Below are 23,891 nucleotides of genomic sequence, written 5' to 3'. Positions count from 1 at the left end.
CCCACAACAGGCAGAGGCACGGCGTGGTGAAGTGCAGGCTGGGCAAGCACAGGCCGGGGGGACATGAAACCTTCAGAGGCGAGAATGAGCAATACGGATCATTAATGCCACCGCCCGCCCGGACAGGAAGGCAGCCGCCTCTGGGTAACTTTCCGGCCAGGCAGGTGACAGGCGTCAAGATGGCCGATCTGCGATAGCCGCGCGTCAGGGGGTTAATATCAGGACACAATCACACAAATTACTACAAAATACATAAATCACTAATAGTTCCAAATGTAGCGGAATCTAATTGTGTCATGTTTCCCTGGTATATTTAAATGCCCCTGTTCCCCCGAATTCTGCATTCCTTTTTTTTTACCTTGCGCCTCTCCGTTCCTGAGATATGACCTCTTTCTTGGATATAAATCTATTTTTGTTTTAGCCAACTGGGCGTTGTCCTCAGGAGAGGAATAAGGGCCACGCCTACTTGGCTTAAAAAAAGAAAGATTAGATTTACATATAGGGAAGAGGGGTCTATATCTCAGGAATGCAGAGAAGCAGGGACAAAAAAAACACAGTATTAAGGAAAAAGGCGGCATTTATTCCAAGTAAAACAATAAATATTATATTAACAATAATTAACATAATAATATATAGTAAGAATTAATATAATAATGTATAATAATACTTAATGTACTGATATATTAATACATAATAACAATCATTAATATATTAACAATAAATAATATATTAATAATCATTAATATAATAATATATAATGTAATAAACTAATCATAAATAATTATTATTAATATATTAATAATTAATAATATATGAAAGGGTTTTTGCTGCCTCAACTTAGAGCAGCATAATGTAGGAAAAGAGACCCTTTAACGATGTATCACTTAGTTTACTGTGTGCAGCAGAGATTGCAGATGAAGTATGTAGCAGAGCTGAGAAAGCTAACCCCGCCCACACCAGCTCTCTATGTACATTGTCTATACACAGTGAGCTGCTTATCACAGTAGGGGGCGTGGTCAGTATAGCAGGCCTGTGAGCACAAGACCTGGTAATGATAATCTCCTAGTGAACAGCCGATTGATAAGTGTCACATCCATGAATTCAGTGTCTCGGCCTCTATCTCCTGCTGTCTTCAGATTACATAGAAAACATCTGCTGACAGATTCCCTCTAATGGCAAGTGCCAAGCCCACTTTAAGGACCCCACTATAGGTCTAACAGCAGTCCTATGTAAAGCTCCAGGTTCTATGCCAAATCCCACAGACACAAACCTCTCTTAGCTCTGCTATATCTGTTTGCTTGCAACTTGCTCAGGGACTGTATTGATTTCACTCACTAAATTATAATAATGTAGCAGAGTTGAATTTGTCATCTAGGTGTTACATGCTTTCTTTTAATAAAATGTCCAGATTTCTTCTGTTACAACAAACCTTTGCTGGATCTGGAAGCTCAGCACTGCTTCCTCTGTATAAAGGCAGGTTGCTTTTGAGCTGCAGAAATAACAGTCCTATGTAAAATAACAGATTATTGCTTATATCCTTAGATCCGACAAACCCAGTCTGCTACACCAGTGCATTTGTGACAACTGTTTGTGCACAGCATTAAAAAATAATATAGCAGAGGGGAATAAGTCATTACGGTGAGCTAAAGTAATGTCGAATATTTGCAAGCAGTCCTATGTAAAATTCCAGATTCTAGGGGCACAAAGCCCAGCTAATGTAGCCCTGATACATCTGTGTATGGAGGCCACAGAGGTAAGATAATAGAGTAGGTTTATCACAGGCCCCCGATCCTGGGCTCTCTCCGGATCACATAGAGCCCTGCCAGCTCTGCTACATCTGTGTATTAGTCTCTTGCTCAGGGGCTGCACGGATTGTGCACAGAGGTAAAATTATGCAGGTCTTTGTAAAACTCTAGATTCTTTGTCATCGCCCTCTGCTAGATCTGACACATCCAGCTCTGCTACATCTGTGTACGGGCGACGTCTTCTCATATTCTCTTTGAAGCCTGGCCTATTTTATTTTTTTTTTTCCATTTCAGACTAGTTGTTTGCTGGCTGTCACTCCGCTGCGAGGATAAATATTAATGAACATACTAAGTAGATCTATGTGTACATGCGGAGCGCTGATCAATTATTAATATCAGTAATAAGCGCTGGCGGATGACAACGGGGCTCTTTCCATTTTGGGAAAACGCAGCAGAACAAAGCAATGGAAATAAAAGGGAAAGGCGAGAGAAGAAAGATGGAGATCATAAAATGATGTAGTTTCTGGTTGCGGCTCTGCTTCACGATCTAATGAGTAGCAGTGTATGGGAACCTGGGGAAGAACGAGGCGGCGAGCTCTGATTGCCGGAATCGCTCACTTCCTTCAGGTTTCGCCATACGTGCGCCGCTCGCTCAGGGAAACTTTTGCTTATAGTTCTTGCGTGAACTCGACCTGATTTGTTTTCTTTCCTGATGAATGTTTGAAAGACGGGGGGAAACCTTGTAGAAATCAATTACTTCCACCACTTTTTTCTTATAAACCGTAGCTGTCAACAATCACTAAGTGCGAAAGGAACCGCCATGATTATTCATCATAATCGGGCTGATAAATACAGATGTAGCAGAGCTGAACTTGTTATTAATCAATTGTAGCTGCATCTAGAGATCAGCAGATCAGAATTCAAATTTGCCAAATTTTTCCCTAAAATGTTTGATTGGAGTCAAAGTAATTTGCTGCAAGTCGCAAAGCTCCAAATTGCTCAGATAATACATATATAACACTGAGTTTTCAGTTTTGGGGGAAAGAAAGAGAAAAATTACCGTAGCTTTAATATGATCTGAATAATCCTCTTAGCCTTAAACTAAAAAAGTCCTGTGTGTGACCCACTGGTCTCTGTGTACCCCGGTACTGGTCACCCCTGTACAACGTACGGTAATCCGACATTTTTTTTACACATCGAATCTCAAAGTGCTCAAAGTCACATGGACTCAAAGTCGATTCTCCGTAAATCGATACCCTCATCACTAGCTACATCCTTTCTAAACTGTAATAATTATGATTAAAGAAATAATACATTATTATTATTATTATATTATTTCCTCTTTCTGGCAGTGTAAAGTTATGATTTTTTGTACTTTTCTTCCTTACCTTATTCTGTTTTCCTTATCTCCCAAGCTCTATGCTGCTGAGCTTCTTAAATTCCCAATTCATGCTCCTTTAGAAGGTCCTTTGAACTGCTGCCCAGCAAAGATCCCGTATTTTCAGTTTAGGTACAGGATTTTGCCTTCTGTATAAAGGGTGGAGATCAGTTTGGGAAAGTTCCACACACAGACTACATGTTTGTAGTACACTGATGTTGATGAGCAGCAGTTGAAAGCAGCTTCTCCAAGAGGTTAAACTTTTTACCGAACCAGCACTGCAGCAGTGTTTAGGAGGAGAAATAAGGCAATGAAGAATATAATCAGAAATGAGTTTCCATAGAATATCCCTCTGTATACAGTATGTGATGGAATGTGTCACCGTGCTGAGTTATACGGGAGAATAGTATAGTAATATCGGATTACGGCTCTGTACAAGTCAGCAATATCATGTGTATGAGGCCTAAAGGCAGCAGCATAACTTAAAGGGGTATACCCGTCTCAGCCATTTATGTCCATAGGTAATGGCCTGGATTAATGGGTTTGTCTTTGTGACTTGTACGTTAATAATGTCAGATTGGTGGAGTCCAACACCTGCCTCCCCCACAATCAGCTCGGAATAGAAATAGTGAGCTGAGCCAGAATGGCACAGCGCCGTGCACTGTGTAGTGGCCATTCCTGGGTACTGCAGATCTGCTCCTGCTCAGTTGCCTCATAGGTTTACAATCTTATGCAAAAATCCACTTAAAGAACCATGCTAACACAACGAGTGGAGTTGAATTACAATCTTAGCTCTACAATATTTGACTACATCCATTTTTTTGGACTTTTCAGATACCCTATGCAACTTGTACAATACTGTTTGAATGAGGCCTGAAAGTTTATCCAACCTTGGCACATGGTGGGAGGCGAGATATATTCATGTGGTCGTATCCATAACCCACAACAGGCATCCAAATGGTTATCATCAGGAAGGGCTTCCCATACATTGCACAGTGCTGGACCAATATGCTATGGTCACAACCACTACAACATGCCGTAACATTAATGAATGTATCTAATAGAAAGGAGACCCAGGAAAGCTCAATCCATCAGTGTGAGAGACGATCGACTCATCCAGTCATGAATAATATAATATGCATTACACCTATTATCGCCTGCCATGACCTAACAACATGAAGGAGCTCAATGTCTGGCTGAGGTCTACAGGGCAGCTAAGGTAAAGCTGCCTGCAAGGGAGAAGGACACATGATGTGAGGGTGAGAACAGAGGGGGCGCTCTACCAGTGCCTGAGGTGTGAGATCTCAGCTTATAGAGGTCATAGACTAGACAGTACTGTGCATCCGAATTACGGGAATACTCGATACTGGCAGGAACATTATGAGATGGCAAGTCAAGAAGTAGTGGCCCGAGCCTACGGTTGGGTTACGTGACTGAGAAGGACACATGATGTGAGGGTGAGAACAGAGGGGGCGCTCTACCAGTGCCTGAGGTGTGAGATCTCAGCTTATAGAGGTCATAGACTAGACAGTACTGTGCATCCGAAATACAGGAATACTCGATACTGGTGGGGAACGTTATGAGATGGCAAGTCAAGAAGTAGTGGCCCGAGCCTACGGTTGGGTTACGTGACTGAGAAGGACACATGATGTGAGGGTGAGAACAGAGGGGGCGCTCTACCAGTGCCTGAGGTGTGAGATTATTGTGGTCATAGACTAGACAGTACTGTACATCCGAAATACAGGAATACTCGATACTGGCAGGAACATTATGAGATGGCAAGTCAAGAAGTAGTGGCCCGAGCCTACGGTTGGGTTACGTGACTGAGAAGGACACATGATGTGAGGGTGAGAACAGAGGGGGCGCTCTACCAGTGCCTGAGGTGTGAGATCTCAGCTTATAGAGGTCATAGGCTAGACAGTACCGTACATCTGAAATACAGGAATACCCGATACTGGCAGGGAACATTATGAGATGGCAAGTCAAGAAGTAGTGGCCCGAGCCTACGGTTGGGTTACGTGACTGAGAAGGACACATGATGTGAGGGTGAGAACAGAGGGGGCGCTCTACCAGTGCCTGTGGCGTGAGATTATTGTGGTCATAGACTAGACAGTACTGTACATCCGAAATACAGGAATACTCGATACTGGCGGGGAACATTATGAGACGGCAAGTCAAGAAGTAGTGGCCCAAGCCTACGGTTGGGTTATGTGACCGGTTTCTCCACACCTGAGAAAAACGGTCCAAATATTCTCATCCAGGGGTGTAACTACAACAGGTGCACGGGCTGCAATCACACCCGGGTCCTGGAGCCTAGGGGGCCCTAAAAGTCCACTTGGCCTATAGAAAAAGACTAATGCTATTAAAAACGTTAAATATTTGGGGGCCCCATTGGAGCTTTCGCATCAGGGCCCATGAGTTTAAAGTTACGCCACTGTTCTCATCATGTATTCCGTTACTTCTTTCTTGAAATTACTATCTTTTTAGCTTTCCCATGCGAATAATGTATTATGTACCTAACTTTGTATTTCAGTCCATTATTCTTTTCTCTATTTTACACTTTACATATATTTCTGTGTATTTTACGCTCATTTTGTGATCTGTTCCTCATAGCTAATTAATGGGGGTTTCCCTGTTGGATGAATAAGTTTTTTAACTTCTACTCATTCTTGTAACTACTCTGGTCCCGCACATTCTGTAGTGTTTAATTCTCCAGCAGAGTCAGGTAAAGTCATTATTTCCAGGATCCATACAGTAGTTCTTCCTGGCCAACAGAAAGGCATCCTCCAAGTTTCTAGGCTGTGACAACACATGAGGGACCTGGTGATCTATGGGGGTCTATCACTGCCGGGCACATGGACCACCCTTCATTCACAGCTCAGCACTCTCCTGTCACTGGCCATGGTGGACCCCGGCCACACACCCAAGGGTCCACAGCTTACAGTTGTGATCAGCTCCACACAGAATGTGCCCCAGGCCCATTACTCTTGAGTCATGTGTGCTCCTAAACAATAGCCGTCTTAGTAAGGTGCCATGTGTCAGCGTCCTCCAATCCACGAATCCGGAATGTGACACAATGAACAATAATGATCACATAAAAGTCCCACCTCCAAGTATTCGGAGAATGAATCCAGTGTTTACGTTTCTGAACTTGATAATTAAAGTATAACAGCAGGCTGGGATTCCTATTGACTCAATGTACAAACATGCCTTGATCTCATCCATAAATGAAGCTTTGAGCAATCAGGGATCACCTCTGCTGTAGTCGTCATCTCCTCTGGATGCTCCGGCCATACCCAGAACACACGGATATACCCAGAACACACGGATATACCCAGAACACACGGATATACCCAGAACACACGGATATACCCAGAACACACGGATATACCCAGAACACACGGATATACCCAGAACACACGGATATACCCAGAACCCACGGATATACCCAGAACACACGGATATACCCAGAACACACGGATATACCCAGAACACACGGATATACCCAGAACCCACGGATATACCCAGAACACACGGATATACCCAGAACACACGGATATACCCAGAACACACGGATATACCCAGAACACACGGATATACCCAGAACACACGGATATACCCAGAACACACGGATATACCCAGAACACATGGATATACCCAGAACACACGGATATACCCAGAACACACGGATATACCCAGAACCCACGGATATACCCAGAACACACGGATATACCCAGAACACACGGATATACCCAGAACACACGGATATACCCAGAACCCACGGATATACCCAGAACCCACGGATATACCCAGAACACACGGATATACCCAGAACACACGGATATACCCAGAACACACGGATATACCCAGAACACACGGATATACCCAGAACACACGGATATACCCAGAACACACGGATATACCCAGAACACACGGATATACCCAGAACACACGGATATACCCAGCTTGTATGTCTACGTGTCAGGGCCAGCACGACACCTCCATACTGACCCATCACGATATGGCCGTGTCATTGGTGACCTCCAAAAACTCACGGATACTAGCTTGGCACCAGACCAGTAACCTTTATCACCACATCCCAGTCCCATGTAAGGCAGGTTTGTTCTTTTTTATTCAGAGAGGACCAGATACATGTAACATGCATGTATGATGTGATACAGACGCCACATTGTTTGTGGTCATCATCAGACCCAGTCTAGTCTTCTAAGGGACGTGCCAACCACGTGGGAGTAATGTGAGATTATTACCCATCTATTACTTGTGTGCTTTATAGTACTAAGGCAGCGCTGTATATATCACATTCACCTATTACAGTCAGGAGGTGGAGACGGCATATAGGAATCCAGGAACACACTGAGTCCTAAATCTGTGCTCCATATGCTCTATCTATCTATCTATCTATCTATCTATCTATCTATCTATCTATCTATCTATCTATCTATCATCTGTATTCTATCTATCTATCTATCTATCTATTACCTATCTATTATCTATCATCTATCATCTATCATCTATCATCTATCATCTATCTATCTATCATCTATCTATCTATCGATTATCTACCTATCTATTATCTATCTATCATCTATCTATTATCTATCTATCATCTATCTATCTACCTATCTATTATCTATCTATTATCTATCTATCATCTATCTATCTATCTATCCAACTATTATCTATCTATTACCTATCTATTATCTATCTATTATCTATCTATCATCTATCTATCTACCGATCTATCTATCAATCACATATCTGTCATCTATCTATCTATTTATTATCTATCTATCTATTATCTGTCTATCTATCTATCTAATATCTATCTATATATAATCTATCTATCTATCTATCTATCTATCTATCTATTATCTATCTATCATCTATCTATCATCTATCTACCGATCTATCAATCACCTATCTGTCATCTATCTATTATCTATCTATCTATCTATCTATCTATCTATCTATCTATTATCTATCTATCATCTATCTATCTATCTATCTATCTATCTATCTATCTATCTATCTATCATCTATCTATCTATTATATACCTATCTATCATCTATCTATCTATCATCTATCTATCTATCTATCTATCTATCAATCTATCTATCATCTATCTATCTATCTATCTATTATCTATCTATTATCTATCTATCTATCTATCATCTATCTATCTATCTATTATCTATCTATATATAATCTATCTATCATCTATCTACCTATCTATCTATCAATCAACTATCTATCTATCTATCTATTATCTATCTATCTATCTATCTATCATCTATCTATCTATCTATCTATCTATTATCTATCTATATATAATCTATCTATCATCTATCTATCTATCTATCTATCTATCTATCTATCTATCTATCAATCAATCAACTATCTATCTATCTATCTATCTATTATCTATCTATCATCTATCTATCTATCTATCTATCTATCTATCTATCTATCTATCATCTATCTATCTATCTATCTATCTATCTATTATCTATCTATATATAATCTATCTATCATCTATCTATAATCTATCTATCTATTATTTATCTATTATCTATCTATCTATCTAGCCTAATTTATGATTTAACTCATTATATCACATTTGCCTATATAAAGCCACAGAAAACAACTTGTAGTATCACGATGACAAGCTCGGCACGGCTTTATCTGACAGATTCAGCTCATCTATATCTGGCAATTTAAATCCAGCAAAACTTGTTACAGTTCATTCAATCCTACCACACATAACAAACTCATCTCTGCCATGTCAGTGTCAGGGGTTCGGCATTTGACACTTTCAGCACTGCTATATAGGACAATCTCAAGCCTGCAACATCTGACAACTCCAGCTCTGCTCCACCAGCATGTCTTCCTCCCTCCTGCCCATCCCTGTACAGTGTATAGGTGCATTCCAACACTGGAGAAGTTCATGCCTCTGATTTCTATAATCTCAGCTCTTTTCCGCACATGACTTCTGTCACCAGAATTGACACCAGTGAGATCCCATTACCTCCTGAAATACCCAGAATATTAGGAGATTAGTGCAGTCCGTCTCATGACCCCCTGGGAGGTATGGAGACCTCCAGCTCAGTCCTAAATCACAAGTTGTAGAGAATGTGAGACCCTCTGAACCCCATAGATAACCAGCGGAGCCCTGCTGGCACCTATAAGCTGCAGTATAGGAACAAAGGCCATACAGATGTGCAGGGACGGCGACTTGTGCTGCTGCACCGGCTGCTGCTCGGGGCTTTTGTTCCTAAAATAATTTTCACTGTAGGAGAAACTAATATGATTTTCTTTCCAACTCCATCCACTTACTGAGCTGTTCCCCCCAGCAGACATATTACACAGGCTGTCAGTGTGCAGGGAGGACCGGCTGACAGCTCCTTCATATGTCACTGAACTACTTCTATATGTCCTGATGGCTGACAGTCTATACATTGTCATGAGCTGCTGCAGAACCTCTTGGTTATGGAAAAAAACAAGTATTATAGAGCTATTAATAATAAAACCTGAACTATGTAGGTATGTGAATTTATCTAGTTTATACCATTTACAGATTTTTTGTATTTATATTTTTTTTAAAGAGGTTCTGCAGCTGCTACCTCAAGTTCATTTGAGCTGTAATACATAGTATAGGCAGATATGTGCATTCTCGTAGTTAATGAGGGTCTATAGCACCCACATAAGTTCATTTGCGCATCAAAAATATAGGATATGCTTAATTAAAGTTATTTAAAGAGGTTCTGCAGCAGCTACATGAACCAAATCGTGAGGGGTGGGTGTTTGTCTATATACAGCACCAGGTACCCAGTGCCAGCCCCAATGCCAGCCATTTCTGGACTATACGTGACCTCCAGCTACCTGACCTGCTATACACACCCCAACGGGGCATTCATGTGGTTTAGGTGCCCACTAAACTTACTACCTGGCCCATCTTCCATCCTCAGTACTCTGGCTAAGGAAAGACAGGGTGCTTATTGGAAACATCTCCTCAGCCCAGAGCCACAAAGCAAGGTATGTGAGTGATTCCAAGTCTCCTAATGCCATCCATGTGTGCGGAACCTCAGGAATGCCCAGCACTGGCCAGAAACAGAGATGCTTCACTTACCAAGAACCTGACCCAAGAATCCACACAGCAGCACTGGACCAAGGAGACCCATAGTTACATAGTCACAGACATCCAAATAATTCCAGGGATAGAAGCCACCCGAGAAGACTGCAGGATCAGCCAAAACTTTACTCTTCCCTACAAGAGATGCTCTTCAGTAAGACAAGCTGTCCATAGCTGCTCAGTACTTCCTGCTCCATCAGAGCCCAAACCATGCTGTATCCTAGGTGGTCATCTCTGGAGCCTTCTCCTTGCCACCAAGATAGAGCACAAATAAAGATCCTCCTTGAGGTAAAGAAAGTGGTCCAGAACTTGCCCTGCAGACGATCACACGGATTGGTGGCGCTCAGAGCTGAGCAGGGCTGAGTCCCCTCCTGGTGCGCGCATTGTGCGGGGTCCTCGGGATGGAGGTGCGCGGCGGCTGCGGTGAGAGGACTCAGCGGAGATGTCAGTCAGCAGCAGCTCTGAGCCTGGGAGCCTGGGAGCCTCCTGTCACCTCTCCTGTCACCTCTCCTGTCCCCTCTCCTCCTGTCCCCTCTCCTGAGAGCCGGCACTGCTCTGCTCACTGTGGGACCTGCCTCAGCTCTGCAGCCAAACACTGGGAGAAGGAAGGAGGAGGAGGAGGGTTCACAGGAGCCGAGACCTCACTGTGCGAGGCTGAAGGAAGGGGGGAGATCCAGTGATCTGCAGCCTCAGGATCCCACTGATCCAGCCACACAGGACCGAGCATCACCACAAGGGATCCTGCAGATAGACTGATGGGCAAGAACAGACACAGCACAAATAATGTATCCACACAGGATATACACTGTATCCACACAGCACACACACTGTATCCACACAGCACATACACTGTATCCACACAGCACACACACTGTATCCACACAGCACATACACTGTATCCACACAGGATATACACTGTATCCACACAGCACATACACTGTATCCACACAGCACATACACTGTATCCACACAGCTGTATCCACACAGCACATACACTGTATCCACACAGCACATACACTGTATCCACACAGCACATACACTGTATCCACACAGCTGTATCCACACAGCACATACACTGTATCCACACAGCACATACACTGTATCCACACAGCACATACACTGTATCCACACAGCACACACACTGTATCCACACAGCACATACACTGTATCCACACAGCACACACACTGTATCCACACAGCACATACACTGTATCCACACAGCTGTATCCACACAGCACATACACTGTATCCACACAGCACATACACTGTATCCACACAGCACATACACTGTATCCACACAGCTGTATCCACACAGCACATACACTGTATCCACACAGCACATACACTGTATCCACACAGCTGTATCCACACAGCACATACACTGTATCCACACAGCAGACACTGTATCCACACAGCACAGACACTGTATCCACACAGCACAGACACTGTATCCACACACCACACGCACTGTATCCACACAGCACAGACACTGTATCCACACAGCACAGACACTGTATCCACACAGCACACGCACTGTATCCACACAGCAGACACTGTATCCACACAGCACAGACACTGCATCCACACAGCAGACACTGTATCCACACAGCACACACACTGTATCCACACAGCACACACACTGTATCCACACAGCACATACACTGTATCCACACAGCACACATACTGTATCCACACAGCACATACACTGTATCCACACAGCACATACACTGTATCCACACAGCACACACACTGTATCCACACAGGATATACACTGTATCCACACAGCACACACACTGTATCCACACAGCACACATACTGTATCCACACAGCACATACACTGTATCCACACAGCACATACACTGTATCCACACAGCTGTATCCACACAGCACATACACTGTATCCACACAGCACAGACACTGTATCCACACAGCACATACACTGTATCCACAGAGCACATACACTGTATCCACACAGCACATACACTGTATCCACAGAGCACAGACTGTTATGAACTGGTGGTTTAGGAGCAACATGGGACGTGCCCTGGAGGAGGTGGTACCTGTACTGACCGCAGTTTCTAAGCTTAACACAACACTACAAGTAGCCGTGGGATGTTCCTGTCACTCCCTAGACACTTCGTCACAGCCGGAGGACTAACTACCCCTAGAGATGGAAACAGGAAAGCTATCTTGCCTCAGAGAAAATTCCCAAAGGATAGGCAGCCCCCCACAAATATTGACTGTGAGTGGAGAGGGAAATGACATACGCAGAATGAAACCAAGATGTAGCAAAGGAGGCCAGTCTAGATAGATAGATAGATAGAACAGGACAGAATACTGTGCGGTCAGTATTAAAAACTAGAAAAATCCACCACAGAGTTTACAAAAATATCCACACCTGACTAAAGGTGCGGAGGGTAAATCTGCTTCCCAGAGCTTCAAGTTTAACTGAATAAATCCATACTGACAAGCTGGACTTGAAAAAACATAGAAAGTGCAGAACGATTAAGTCCACAACAAGTGAACTGCAAAAGAACAAAGCAAGGACTTATCTTTGCTGAACTGGTCAGAATATCAGGGAAATCCAAGCAGAGATGTGAATCCAAGCAGGAACCATTGACTACTGGCACAGGCTGAAGGATAGAACCAGGTTAAATAGCCGAGCCAGAAAGACAATCAGTGGAAGCAGCTGCTGACTGCTAAATCCAAGGAGCAGCAGTACCACTTAAAACCACCGGAGGGAGCCCAAGAGCAGAATTCACAAAAGTGCCACTTACAACCACCGGAGGGAGCCCAAGAGTGGAATTCACAACAGTACCCCCCCCTTGAGGGGACACCAAACCCACACCAGAGCCCCCGGGCCGATCAGGACGAGCCAAGTGAAAAGCACGAACCAAATCGGCGGCATGGACATCGGAGGCAACAACCCAAGAATTATCCTCCTGGCCATAACCCTTCCACTTGACAAGATACTGAAGCCTCCGCCTCGAAAAACGAGAATCCAAAATTTTCTCAACCACATATTCCAACTCCCCCTCAACCAACACCGGGGCAGGAGGATCAACCGAGGGAACAACGGGCACCACATATCTCCGCAACAAAGAAGGCTCAACCTGCCCCGAAGAGAAACGAGGATGAAAACCAAAATTACAAAAGAAAGGCGAAACCAAAGTAGCTGAACTAGCCCGATTATTAAGGGCAAACTCGGCCAACGGCAAGAAAGCCACTCAATCATCCTGATCAGCAGACACAAAGCATCTCAAATAGGTTTCCAAGGTCTGATTAGTTCGCTCAGTTTGGCCATTTGTCTGAGGATGAAACGCCGAAGAAAAAGACAAATCAATGCCCATTCTAGAACAAAAGGCCCGCCAAAACCTAGAAACAAACTGGGAACCTCTGTCAGACACAATATTCTCCGGAATGCCATGCAAACGAACCACATGCTGAAAAACAATGGAACCAAATCAGAGGAGGAAGGCAATTTAGGCAAAGGTACCAAATGGACCATTTTAGAGAACCGGTCACAAACCACCCAGATAACAGACATCTGGGAAACAGGAAGATCCGAAATAAAATCCATGGAAATGTGCGTCCAGGGCCTCTCAGGGACCGGCAAAGGCCAAAGCAACCCACTAGCGCGGGAACAGCAGGGCTTGGCCCGGGCACAAGTCCCACAGGACTGCACAAAAAAACGCACATCCCGCGACAAGGAAGGCCACCAAAAGGACCTAGCAACCAAATCTCTGGTACCAAAAATCCCAGGATGACCAGCCAACACTGAACAATGAACCTCAGAAATTACCTTACTAGTCCATCTATCAGGAACAAACAGCTTCCCCACTGGACAGCGGTCAGGTTTATCAGCCTGAAATTCCTGAAGCACCCGCCGTAAATCAGGGGAGATGGCAGAAAGAATCACCCCTTCTTTAAGAATGCCAACCGGCTCAAGGACTCCAGGAGAATCAGGCAAAAAGCTCCTGGAGAGGGCATAAGCCTTAACATTCTTAGATCCCGGAAGATACGAGACCACAAAATCAAAACGGGAGAAAAACAGGGACCATCGAGCCTGTCTAGGGTTCAGCCGCTTGGCCGACTCGAGGTAAATCAGATTCTTATGATCGGTCAAGACCACAACGCGGTGCTTGGCTCCCTCAAGCCAATGTCGCCACTCCTCAAATGCCCACTTCATAGCCAACAACTCCTGATTGCCAACGTCATAATTGCGCTCCGCAGGCGAAAACTTTCTGGAAAAAAAAGCACACGGCTTCATCAAAGAACCATCAGAATTCCTCTGAGACAAAACAGCCCCTGCCCCAATCTCAGAAGCGTCAACCTCAACCTGAAAAGGAAGAGAAACATCTGGCTGACGCAACACAGGGGCAGAAGTAAATCGGCGTTTAAGCTCCTGAAAGGCCTCAACAGCCGCAGAGGACCAATTCGTCACATCAGCGCCTTTCTTCGTCAAATCGGTCAGGGGTTTAACCACACTGGAAAAGTTGGCAATGAAACAGCGATAAAAATTAGCAAAGCCCAAAAATTTCTGAAGGCTCTTCACCGATGTGGGTTGAATCCAGTCATGAATGGCTTGGACCTTAACAGGATCCATTTCTATAGACGAGGGAGAAAAAATAAAACCCAAAAAAGAGACCTTCTGAACTCCAAATAGGCACTTAGACCCCTTCACAAATAAAGAATTATCACGAAGGATCTGGAATACCATCCTGACCTGCTTCACATGAGACTCCCAATCATCGGAAAAAATCAAAATATCATCCAAATACACAATCATGAATTTATCAAGATAATTGCGGAAAATATCATGCATGAAGGACTGAAATACAGAAGGAGCATTAGAAAGCCCGAAAGGCATCACAAGGTATTCAAAATGGCCTTCGGGCGTATTAAATGCAGTTTTCCATTGGTCACCCTGTTTAATGCGAACAAGATTATACGCCCCTCGAAGGTCAATCTTAGTAAACCAACTAGCCCCCTTAATCCGAGCAAACAAATCATAAAGCAAAGGTAAAGGGTATTGGAATTTGACCGTGATCTTATTAAGAAGGCGATAATCAATACAGGGTCTCAAGGAGCCATCCTTCTTAGCAACAAAGAAGAATCCCGCTCCCAACGGTGACGAAGAGGGCCGAATATGCCCCTTCTCCAAAGACTCCTTGACATAACTCCGCATGGCGGCATGCTCTGGCACAGACAGATTGAAAAGTCGGCCCTTAGGGAACTTACTGCCATGAATCAAGTTAATAGCACAATCACAGTCCCTATGTGGAGGAAGAGAACTGGACTTGGGCTCATAAAATACATCCTGGAAATACGACAAAAACTCAGGGACTTCAGAAGAGGGGGAAGAGGAAATTGACATCAAAGGAACGTCACAATGTACCCCTTGACAACCCCAACTAGTCACAGACATAGATTTCCAATCCAGCACCGGATTATGTTCCTGTAACCATGGAAAACCCAGTACAACAACATCATGCAAGTTATGCAACACCAGAAAACGGCAATCTTCCTGATGTGCTAGAGCCATGCACATGGTCAGCTGAGTCCAATACTGAGGTTTATTCTTGGCCAACGGTGTAGCATCAATGCCCCTCAAAGGAATAGGGCTCTGCAAAGGCTGCAAGGAAAAACCACAGCGCCTGGCGAATTCCAAGTCCATTAAGTTCAGGGCAGCGCCTGAATCCACAAATGCCATGACAGAAAAGGACAATAATGAGCAAATCAGGGTCACAGATAAGAGAAATTTAGGCTGTACAGTACTGATGGTAACAGACCTAGCGACCCTCTTAGTACACTTAGGGCAGTCAGAAATAACATGAGCAGAATCACCACAGTAAAAACACAGCCTATTCTGACGTCTGAATCCCTGCCGTTCTGCTCTAGTCAAAATCCTATCACATTGCATAGGCTCAGGACTCCGCTCAGAGGACACTGCCATATGGTGCACAACTTTGCGCTCGCGCAGGCGCCGATCAATCTGAATGGCTAGAGACATAGATTCGCTCAAACCAGCAGGCGTGGGGAAGCCCACCATAACATCTTTAAGTGCTTCAGAAAGACCCTTTCTGAAAATTGCTGCCACAGCATCCTCATTCCATTTAGTGAGCACAGACCATTTTCTAAATTTCTGGCAGTATAATTCTGCCGCTTTCTGACCCTGACACAGGGCCAACAAGGTTTTTTCTGCATGATCCACAGAATTAGGTTCGTCACACAATAATCCGAGCGCTTGAAAAAATGCATCTATATTAAGCAATGCCGGATCCCCTTATTCAAGGGAGAATGCCCCGTCCTGAGGGTCACCACGCAGCAGAAAGATGACAATTCTAACCTGCTGAATGGGATCACCAGAGGAACGGGGTTTCAAAGCAAAAAACAATTTGCAGTTATTTTTAAAGTTCAAAAACTTGGATCTGTCCCCAAAAAACAAATTAGGAGTAGGAATTTTAGGCTCTAAAGCCGGAGTCTGGACAACATAATCTTGGATACTCTGTACCCTTGCAGCAAGTTGATCCACACGAGAAAACAAACCCTGAACATCCATGCAAGCGCCAAAATCCTGAACCACCCAGAGATTAAGAGGAAAAAAAAGACAAAACAGACTGCAGAAAAAAAAATGGCTCAGAATTTTTTTTCCTTCTTTTGAGATGCATTTAATTCATTTTCGGCCAGTAGTACTGTTATGAACTGGTGGTTTAGGAGCAACATGGTACGTGCTCTGGAGGAGGTAGTACCTGTACTAACCGCAGTTCCTGAGCTTAACACAACACTAGAAGTAGCCGTGGGATGTTCCTGTCACTCCCTAGACACCTCGTCACAGCCGGAGGACTAACTACCCCTAGAGATGGAAACAGGAAAGCTATATTGCCTCAGAGAAAATTCCCAAAGGATAGGCAGCCCCCCACAAATATTGACTGTGAGTGGAGAGGGAAATGACATACGCAGAATGAAACCAAGATGTAGCAAAGGAGGCCAGTCTAGATAGATAGATAGAACAGGACAGAATACTGTGCGGTCAGTATTAAAAACTAGAAAAATCCACCACAGAGTTTACAAAAATCTCCACAGCTGACTAAAGGTGTGGAGAGTAAATCTGCTTCCCAGAGCTTCAAGCTTAACTGAATAAATCCATACTGACAAGCTGGACAAGAAAAAACAGAGAAAGTGCAGAACGATTAAGTCCACAACAAGTGAACTGCAAAAGAACAAAGCAAGGACTTATCTTTGCTGAACTGGTTAGAATATCAGGGAAATCCAAGCAGAGATGTGAATCCAAGCAGGAACCATTGACTACTGGCACAGGCTGAAGGATAGAACCAGGTTAAATAGCCGAGCCAGAAAGACAATCAGTGGAAGCAGCTGCTGAGTGCTAAATCCAAGGAGCAGCAGTACCACTTAAAACCACCGGAGGGAGCCCAAGAGCAGAATTCACAAAAGTGCCACTTACAACCACCGGAGGGAGCCCAAGAGCGGAATTCACAACAACAGACACTGTATCCACACAGCACATACACTGTATTCACACAGCACAGACTCTGTATCCACACAGCGCAGACACTGTATCCACACATGTGAGGGGTGCAGCCATAGATACAATGTATCCACACATGTGCAGGCTGCAGGGATGGATACAATGTATTCACACATGTGCAGGCTGCAGGGATAGATACAATGTATCTACACATGTGCAGGCTTATAAACCATAACAACTTCATGGAAAATGCACCCATTAAAATTTATATCAATGGTAGTGAAATGTCACATAACAGCATGGGCTAAGTCTGAATTGGAAATCATAAAGGGATAATCACAAACATTAATATGTAAAAAAACGAAAAAACACACGATCAAAAAATCAAGGCCATCAAGCCGAAATGCGCGTTGGGGCAGGCACACCTCGTGGGTTCTGTTATTAGTCTGAACAGGTAATTATTTCATACTGCTCTTCTAGTATATACAACATGTTTACAAATGAATGTCTGTTTTACAACCTGTATAGGCTAGTTGGGATAGTGCAATATGCATCAGAGTCTGCACTTGTAACCAGTTACTGATGTGAACCACATTCAATGTTTCCCATTCTTTACCCACTTGTGTGCACCCGTGTTACCTACATGTGCAACTTGGCTTTGATCTTTGTCCCATTTACTTGCCAAATATCCTGTAACATTTAATAAAGTAATTTTGTATTTTCTATCCATCTCCTGGGGATTTTTCGATCGTGTGTTTTTTCGTTGGTTTACTTACATGTGCAGGTTGGTGGTATGCATACAATGTACCTACACATGTGCAGGGTGCAGTCATGGATACAGTGTATCTACACATGTGCAGGGTGCAGTCATGGATACAGTGTATCTACACATGTGCAGGGTGCAGTCATGGATACAGTGTATCTACACATGTGCAGGGTGCAGTCATGGATACAATGTATCTACACATGTGCAGGGTGCAGTCATGGATACAGTGTATCTACACATGTGCAGGGTGCAGCCATGGGTACAATGTATCTACACATGTGCAAGCTACAGTCATGGATACAATGTATCTACTCATGTGCAGGCTACAGTGATGGATACAATGTATCTACACATGTGCAGGCTGCATTTATGGATACACTGTATCTACACATGTGCAGGGTGCAGTGATGGATATAATGTATCTACACATGTGCAGGCTGCAGTCATGGATATAATGTATCTACACATGTGCAGGCTACAGTGATGAATACAATGTATCTACACATGTGCAGGGTGCAGTGATGGATACAATGTATCTACACATGTGCAGGCTACAGTGATGAATACAATGTATCTACACATGTGCTGGCTGCAGTCATGGATACAATGTATCTACACATGTGCAGGCTGTAGTCATGGATACAATGTATCTACACATGTGCAGGGTGCAGTGATGGATACAATGTATTTACACATGTGCAGGGTGCAGTCATGGATACAATGTATCTACACATGTGCAGGGTGCAGTCATGGATACAATGTATCTACACATGTGCAGGATGCAGCCATGGATACAATGCATCTACACATGTGCAGGCTACAGTGATGGATACAATGTATCTGCACATGTGCAGGCTGCAGCCATGGGTACAATGTATCTACACATGTGCAAGCTACAGTCATGGATACAATGTATCTACTCATGTGCAGGCTACAGTGATGGATACAATGTATCTACACATGTGCAGGCTGCATTTATGGATACACTGTATCTACACATGTGCAGGGTGCAGTGATGGATATAATGTATCTACACATGTGCAGGCTGCAGTCATGGATATAATGTATCTACACATGTGCAGGCTACAGTGATGAATACAATGTATCTACACATGTGCAGGGTGCAGTGATGGATACAATGTATCTACACATGTGCAGGCTACAGTGATGAATACAATGTATCTACACATGTGCTGGCTGCAGTCATGGATACAATGTATCTACACATGTGCAGGCTGTAGTCATGGATACAATGTATCTACACATGTGCAGGGTGCAGTGATGGATACAATGTATTTACACATGTGCAGGGTGCAGTGATGGATACAATACATCTACACGTGCAGGCTACAGTGATGGATACGTCACATATATTCTCACTTAGCTGTTTACTTATATTTTTTGGAACTATTCATATTCTCGTGCTGCTGCAGAACCTCTTGATAAAGACTTGAAGATTCCAATGATAAGAACGCTAAAAAAAGTGTTTTATTGAGTTGAGCCTGAAGGCAATGTCATGTGTGTGCATGCCTGTAGAAAGGTGAAGGTGGGGGGCAAGGCGTGCACCCCTCACCTGTGTGCCAGGGGGCACCACTATGACATTCTGTTTTGTCAGAGATTTTAGATAACAGACTGAATAATTGCTAAAATATCTTTATAATTTAGTTGTGGGTAGATACATCTGTGTATATAAATATTTATACATGTGTATTTATATATTTATAAGACTGGGTCTACCTACACGTAGCATCATTATTTTCATACAGCATTTAACAAAAATCACCCCATTTTTTGCAGTGGAGTCATTCCCTCCAGCTTGGAATAAAATAGTGAAGAAGCCTGATGATGACTCGTGCATTTGTCCTTCAGTTCCGCCATCACTTTTCATCCATTGAGTTGCATCAGGCTCAAACATCTGATCCTGATACAATGGATATATTTGCACCCAGCCTAACATATATCAGCGCTTCATTCCACGGTCAGTGATCAGACATTTCTTTTTCACATACATATTTGTGTATTTCAGGGGTAAAACAAATACACATTATAGTCGAGTCTGCTATTTGGACTGTGTGCAAGCGAAAAAAATCCCACTGATGACGTCTGGTTTTGAAGTAACTGATCGATATCACCCACAGAAGAACATGGACTGCCTGCAGATTACAGATGCCATCCATGTGCAATACGTGTGCGCTCCGTTTTTAACATTGTGATGGACAGGAGAAGCTTTTCTATTTTTATTTTAGCGTCCAAGAAAATCACTGATGGTAAAAAAAGAACACATTGTCCATGCACCAAAGGAAATCTCACCCAGAAAACTGATGGAAATCTGCCCATATCCAGAAAGAAACATCTATTTCCCAATGAACTCATAAATAATAAATTCTCATCCATTATACCCAGTCATAACAAGGGATGCAGAGCAGAGAAATATACAGCTCTGGCAAAAATTAAGAGACCACCACATCAAAACCCTGTCATGGGCAGCCCAATCCCCAGACCTGAACCCCATTAAAAACCTCTGGAATGTAATCAAGAGGATGATGGACAGTCACAAGCCATCAAACAAAGAAGAACTGCTTATATTTGTGCACCAGAAGCCGTGTGAGGGCTGTCCCACACGTCCAGATAATTCCGGTACCGGAATAAATCGGTACCGGAGTTATCCGTGTCCGTGTGCCTGGGAACTCACGGAGGCCATACGTGCGGCACACGTGTGCCGCCCGTATGGCGAGTGGGTACCACACGGAGCGTGTGGTACCCACTCTGCATCATGCTGAAGCCGCGATTCATATCCTCTCTGCAGTAGCGTTTGCTGCAGAGAAAATATGAATAATAGTGTTTAAAATAAAGATCTATGTGTCCGCCGCCCTCCCACCCCCTGTGCGCCCCCCCGCTGGTCAGAAAATACTTACCCGGGTCCCCCGTCGGCTGTCGCTCCTTCCTGGTCTGGCCGCGGCTTCTCCTGCATGCGGTCACGTGGGCCCGATCATTTACAGTCATGAATACGTGGCTCCACCTCCCATAGGGGCGGAGCCGACTATTCATGATTGTAAATGATCGGCCCCACGTGACCGCATACAGTAGGAGGCGCGGCCAGACCAGGAAGGAGCGAGGGAGCGGGTAAGTATTTTCTGACCAGCGGGGGGGCGCACAGGGGGTGGGGGGGCGGCGGACACCTAAATCTTTATTTTTAACACTATTCTTCATATTTTCTCTATAGCAAACGCTGCTACAGGGAAGATATGAATCGCGGCTTCAGCACCATGTGGGGGGGACAGCGCTTACTGTAGCGCTGTCTCCTGCACGCACACGGACCCCAGACGGAGAATGTCCGTGTGAGGTCCGTGTTTTACGCGGACCCATTGACTCTATTGGGTCCGTGTAAAACGTGCGCTCCCACGAACACTGACATGTCTCCGTGTTTGGCACACGGAGACACGGTCCGCAAAAAATCAATGACATCTGAACAGATGCATTGATTTTTATGGGTCTACGTGTGTCAGTGTCTCCGGTACGTGAGGAAACTGTCACCTCACGTACTGGAGCCACTGACGTGTGAAACCGGCCTGAAAGACTGGTGGAAAGCATGCCAAGACACATGAAAGCTGTGATTAAAAATCATGGTTATTCCACAAAATATTGATTTCTGAACTCTTCCTGAGTTAAAACATTAGTATTGTTGTTTCTATATGATTATGAACTTGTTTTCTTTGCATTATTTGTGGTCTGAAAGCAATGGTTTTTTTTTTTGGGGGGGGGTTTGAACATTTTTCTTTATCAGCAAAAAATACTACATTTATTTCTTGGAAATTTGGAGACATGTTGTCAGAAGTTTATAGAATAAAAGAACAATTTACATTTTACTCAAAAATATGCCTATAAAGAGAAAAATCAGACAAACTGAACATTTTGCAGTGGTCCCTTAATTTTTGACAGAGCTGTGTATATGATTGTGTCACGTGACCACACAATGAGACACTATTATATAAATCTGCTTGCAGTTGGATAGATGTAGCAAAGCTGATTTGTGTCTCATTGTACAGTCACAGGTAAGTCCACAGGTGACTTAAATATATCTATACATATATATATATATATATATATATATATATATATATATATATCTGCATTCCCCGCTATTACTGGTATAATGGGTGATAATTAAGTATTTATGAATTTGAAGGCAAATTAAAACTATGGCTGCACACTAGTCCAGACATTGTCCACCATCCTCCTAGCATAATGATGACTTCCCTGTGTGTTGTCAGCGCTGCCAATGATTGATCATGATTAACTGGCCCTCTGTTGTCTTATCAAATAGGCAAGGATTAATCTGCACTGGAGCTGACAGATGGATATAATGCACTGCTCAAAAAAATAAAGGGAACACTTAAACAACAGAATATAACTCCAAGTAAACCCAAGTTCTGTGAAATCAAACTGTCCACTTAGGAAGCAACACTGTTTGACAATCAATTTCACATGCTGTTGTGTAAATGGAATAGACAACAGATGGAAATTATTGGCAATTATCAAGACACACTCAATAAAGGAGTGGTTCTGCAGGTGGGGACCACAGACCACATCTCAGTACCAATGCTTTCTGGCTGATGTTTTGGTCACTTTTGAATGTTGGTTGTGCTTTCACACTCGTGGTAGCATGAGACGGACTCTACAACCCACACAAGTGGCTCAGGTAGTGCAGCTCATCCAGGATGGCACATCAATGCGAGCTGTGGCATGAAGGTTTGCTGTGTCTGTCAGCGTAGTGTTCAGAGGCTAGAGGTGCTACCAGGAGACAGGCCAGTACACCAGGAGATGTGGAGGGGGTTGTAGGAGGGCAACAACCCAGCAGCAGGACCACTACCTCCACCTTTGTGCAAGGAGGAACAGGAGGAGCACTGCCAGAGCCCTGCAAAATGACCTCCAGCAGGCCACAAATGTGCATGGGTCTGCACAAATGGTAAGAAACTGACTCCATGAGGATGGTCTGAGTGCCCGACGTCCACAGATGGGGGTTGTGCTCACAGCCCAACACCGTGCAGGACGCTTGGCATTTGCCACAGAACATCAGGATTGGCAAATTCGCCACTGACGCCCTGTGCTCTTCACAGATGAAAGCAGGTTCACACTGAGCACATGTGACAGACATGACAGAGTCTGGAGACGCCCTGGAGAGAGATCTGCTGCCTGCAATATCCTTCAGCATGACCGGTTTTGCAGTGGGTCAGTAATGGTGTGGAGTGGCATTTCTTTGGAGGGCCGCACAGCCCTCCATGTGCTCACCAGAGGTAGACTGAATGCCATTAGGTACCGAGATGAGATCCTCAGACCCCTTGTGAGACCATATGCTGGTGCG

At 43.9% G+C, this 23,891-nt stretch overlaps 1 protein-coding gene across 16 annotated transcripts in view; it reads right to left on the bottom strand.

Annotated features, from left to right (window-relative positions):
- Window positions 1-23,891, bottom strand: part of ROBO2 (roundabout guidance receptor 2) — a 1,292,543-nt gene that overhangs the window by 592,916 nt on the left and 675,736 nt on the right. The window contains exon 1 of one of the 16 annotated variants that reach the window (XM_077294059.1): window positions 10,272-11,047. The exons of the other annotated variants lie outside the window; for them this stretch is intronic. Coding sequence (XP_077150174.1) covers window positions 10,272-10,323 — 52 coding nt within the window. The 5' untranslated portion in view covers window positions 10,324-11,047. Of the gene's footprint in view, window positions 1-10,271; window positions 11,048-23,891 lie in introns of those variants that run through there. 16 annotated transcript variants of the gene reach the window in all.

The sequence above is a fragment of the Ranitomeya variabilis genome, chromosome 3 (assembly GCF_051348905.1).
Source record: "Ranitomeya variabilis isolate aRanVar5 chromosome 3, aRanVar5.hap1, whole genome shotgun sequence".
NCBI classification, from domain to species: domain Eukaryota; kingdom Metazoa; phylum Chordata; class Amphibia; order Anura; family Dendrobatidae; genus Ranitomeya; species Ranitomeya variabilis.
The sequence above is the reverse complement of the archived record's forward strand: the minus strand, read 5'-3'. Positions and strand labels throughout refer to the sequence as shown.